This window comes from Pinus tabuliformis, chromosome Q (genome assembly GCF_031772625.1).
Source record: "Pinus tabuliformis cultivar Carrire ecotype Pingquan chromosome Q, CPIR1, whole genome shotgun sequence".
NCBI lineage: Eukaryota > Viridiplantae > Streptophyta > Pinopsida > Pinales > Pinaceae > Pinus > Pinus tabuliformis.
Genome location: NC_142296.1, coordinates 115,847,001 through 115,850,388, shown reverse-complemented (window position 1 = coordinate 115,850,388; position 3,388 = coordinate 115,847,001). Strand labels below are relative to the sequence as shown.

General features: G+C 40.6%; 1 protein-coding gene across 1 annotated transcript; it reads left to right on the top strand.

Annotated features, from left to right (window-relative positions):
* Nucleotides 1-412: 412 nt before the first annotated feature.
* On the top strand, nucleotides 413-982 carry LOC149218506 (uncharacterized). The gene is made up of 2 exons (XM_089386576.1): nucleotides 413-646; nucleotides 728-982. The coding sequence occupies exons 1-2, from the start codon at nucleotides 413-415 to the stop codon at nucleotides 980-982; spliced, it is 489 nt and encodes a 162-aa protein (XP_089242702.1).
* The last annotated feature ends 2,406 nt before the right edge of the window (nucleotides 983-3,388 follow it).

The following is a 3,388-nucleotide window of genomic DNA, read 5'->3' as shown; positions in this document are numbered from 1 at the left end:
AACAGAGAATTTTGTAAGCCTCAAGCAGGAAATAGATGCCCAAGGGTTAATCAGAGTAAAGTATTTTTGGGATCTTTCTCATACCTCCGGAAAATTGAGAAGTTGGAGAAACATTGATTGTAGAGAGGACAACCCCCTAAAAACCAAAGCAGAGGCTCTTGGGGACTTGCTCAAGAAAAGGATGATCTTAATAACAGAGGGGCAGGATAAATTAAGATGGGGTAATAACAAGAGAGGAGACTTTAATCTCAAGGAAGCAAAAGGTCTTCTCCTTGGGCTGGGTTCTTATGTCCCAGACAATACCTGGTTGCATCTCTGGAGGCAGCAAGGCTGGATGAAGATCAAGCTTTTTATGTGGTTGGTTCATCACAAGAAAATATTGACTTGGGATAACATTAGGAGAAGAGGAATTATGGGGCCTTCTAGGTGCCAACTCTATATGGAGCAGGAGGAGACAATGGAACATATTCTCAATAGCTGCTCGTACACAACCTGGCTGTGGGATTCGTTCTCTTCAATTTTCCATCAGTCTGATAGGGACAGAGGAAGTATCATAAATACCCTAAATCACTGGAGAAGAAACTTCTCGGAGAATGAATTCCTAAATTTAGCCTGGGCCTTCATACCCGGCTTCATTATCTGGAATGTTTGGAAAGAAAGAAACAAAAGAATTTTCAAGAATGGAAAGTCTTCACCACAACATCTACTTGATATTATCTTGAAACAGCTCAGAGAGATAGTCAACTCTACTATTCGCAATATCCCCAAGATTTCCCCCTCAGATGAAGAGCAGAGAATCCTCAGGGAACTGGGTTTGCAAGGGATAACTCCTCAAGGTATAAACAGAAGGGATAAAACCATGGTTACAGAGAAGGACTACTGGCAACCTCCACCGAAAGGCTTTCTGAAATATAACATTGATGGGGCCTCCAAAGGCAATTCGGGAACTGCAGGTTATGGAGGAGCTTTAAGGGATGAATAAGGAAATATTATCTTCATCTTCCACTGTCATTTAGGAAGAGCTACCAATAACATGGTCGAAGTGATGGCTCTGGAGCAGTGTCTAGAGTCGCTGACTCAGAACCATTGCTCAAATATCATCGTAGAAGTAGACTCTGAGATAACAATCAATGTTGTGAAAAGAATCAGTGGTGGTTCTCGGCCAGAAAGAGTCTCGAATCATTGGAAACTTACTCAAGTTTATCAAAGAATTCGACTTCATTTACAGGACCTTCAAACTATAAGTTTCAACCATGTGCGCCGTAATGCCAATAAGCTGGCGGACTTACTAGCCAATCATGGTGTGTGCAGTGCAGAAAGGGGGATCGCCAAAAAGTGGCAAGAAATTCCTCCATGTCGTCTAAAGGCCATATGCGAGGATTATGCTGCTGAGGATAGGGAGGTTTTCCGGTTTCGGGCTAGGTTGAATAGCACGATTTGTTGTCACTGGAATGTTCAACCTCAGCCCAGCAGGATGAGCCAAGAAGGTTGGTGAGTCATTAGTGGTCTCACTTTTTTTGCGCTCTGTTTGGTTTTCCCTGGTTTCTGGTTGGCACTATGCGGTTTCAACTCCCAATTAATTCGGGACCGGGTTCTGTCTTCACTGCTCGAATAGGCAGAATAGACAGTTATTGGTGTACAACAGTTGGCTTTCACCCTCTTTCCACAATCGGGCTAGAAATCCTGGCAATAGGCGGGTTCTCGGTGATCGCACGTCAGCAAGTGGTAAGTGGTTTTGTTTTTTCGTAAGCGATCCCCTAGGGCTCACGACACGTGGCTTGGTGGTAGTTACGGAAACCGCCCTTAATCGTGCGCTAAAGTTCGGTAGGGTTTGGCGCTGCGATATGGCTACTGGCCATAGGATCCGGCAGCTTGAATGGATGGATGGGATTGACGACGCCGTTTAGTGGGGCCCGTTGGGCCTTTTCACTGTTTCCCGTTGGCGCGTCAAGTACTTTCCTTCCTGTGTGTTCCTTGGAGAGTCGGGGTTGACCGCTGCTGTTGGTCGGCTAAGGGGGTGTTCTGTTCGGTTTGTTTTCTATCCTTTGGGGTTTTTTCCTTGTGTTATTGGCTTTTGTGAGTTACTTGGAGGGTCCTTGTCTTTGGCAGGATTACCTGGTCTCCTGGGTTTATCTAAATTGACAGGTTTCTGTATACTTTGTAACTTATCTTTTAAATTAATGAAATAGAAGGTTCAGCTCTTGGTTCGGTTCTTGCTTCAGCAAAAAAAAATATGTTATAACAAATTCATTAATAAACCATTATTGGAAAAATAATGCATAATAATCTTCAATATATTTAAAATAAAAGAGAAAAAATAGATTTTATCCATAAGAGCATAAAAAATTATAAAATGAAATTATATGATAACTTATAATAAATGATGTGATAAAGAATGGTATAAATAGATGAAATAGACTTTAAAAAGAGATAATAATAGTGACAAATTAGTGGCCCAACACCCAACTTGAATAAAACCACAGAATCATATTCTTGGAATAACAACAGCCAACGACAATTTTTTCCTCCCAAGGTAGGCTTATTCACCAAATATTTTAGCACAGAATGATCTGTGAACATCTTGAAATATGCTCCCAAAAAATAGTGCTTGAACTTCTGTAAAGCATACACCATAGCTAACCCTTCTCATTTTGTCGTAGTATAATTCTTTTTTGCCTTGGACAATTTCATGCTTGCAAAAGCTATGGGGTGATCAACTTCGCCTGTTCCTAGATTTATCATCACTATACCCAATGCTATGCAAGATGTATCGACATATACATGAAGTTCCTTATCCCAATCTGGAAAAAACTAGGATCCGCGTAGTTACCATCATCTCCTTCAATATATCCATACTCTTCTGACATTATTCGTCCCATTTAAAAGTGACATATATTTCTTTAATAACTTTTCCATAGCCACAGTTATCTGCGCATACCCCTTTATAAACTTTCTATAATATCCAATGTGTCCAAGTGTCATGGACAATTGTCTCACTGTTTTTGATGCTCGCAAGTTCACAATGACTGCTATCTTCATGGGATCCACCAACAATCCCCGTTTGCACACAATATATTCTAATAGTACATAAAATATACACTTCCTCAAGTTTAGTGAAATTTGATGCTGCCTACATGTATACAACATAAGCCTCAAGCTCGCTTTTTGCTTCTTTAATAGACTAAAGATTGTCCAATCATCAAAGTAAAATTCCAAGAATTTGTGCATGTACTCCTTAAATGTTGCGACTAAAACCCTAGAAAATATGGAAAATTCTTCAAGCCAAAAGGCATCACTGTGTACTGAAATGAGCCCCACTTTGTTGCAAAAGTTGTCTTGTGTCTATGTTTTGGCGCAATTTTGATCTGATGGTAACCCACAAAGCCAT

Coding starts and splice junctions, on each gene's coding strand:
- LOC149218506 (XM_089386576.1), top strand. CDS start 413: ATGGGGCCTTCTAGGTGCCAACTCTATATGGAGCAGGAGGAGACAATG. Junction 647..727: donor CCGGCTTCATTATCTGGAAT/GTTTGGAAAGAA, acceptor ATCTTGAAACAG/CTCAGAGAGATAGTCAACTC.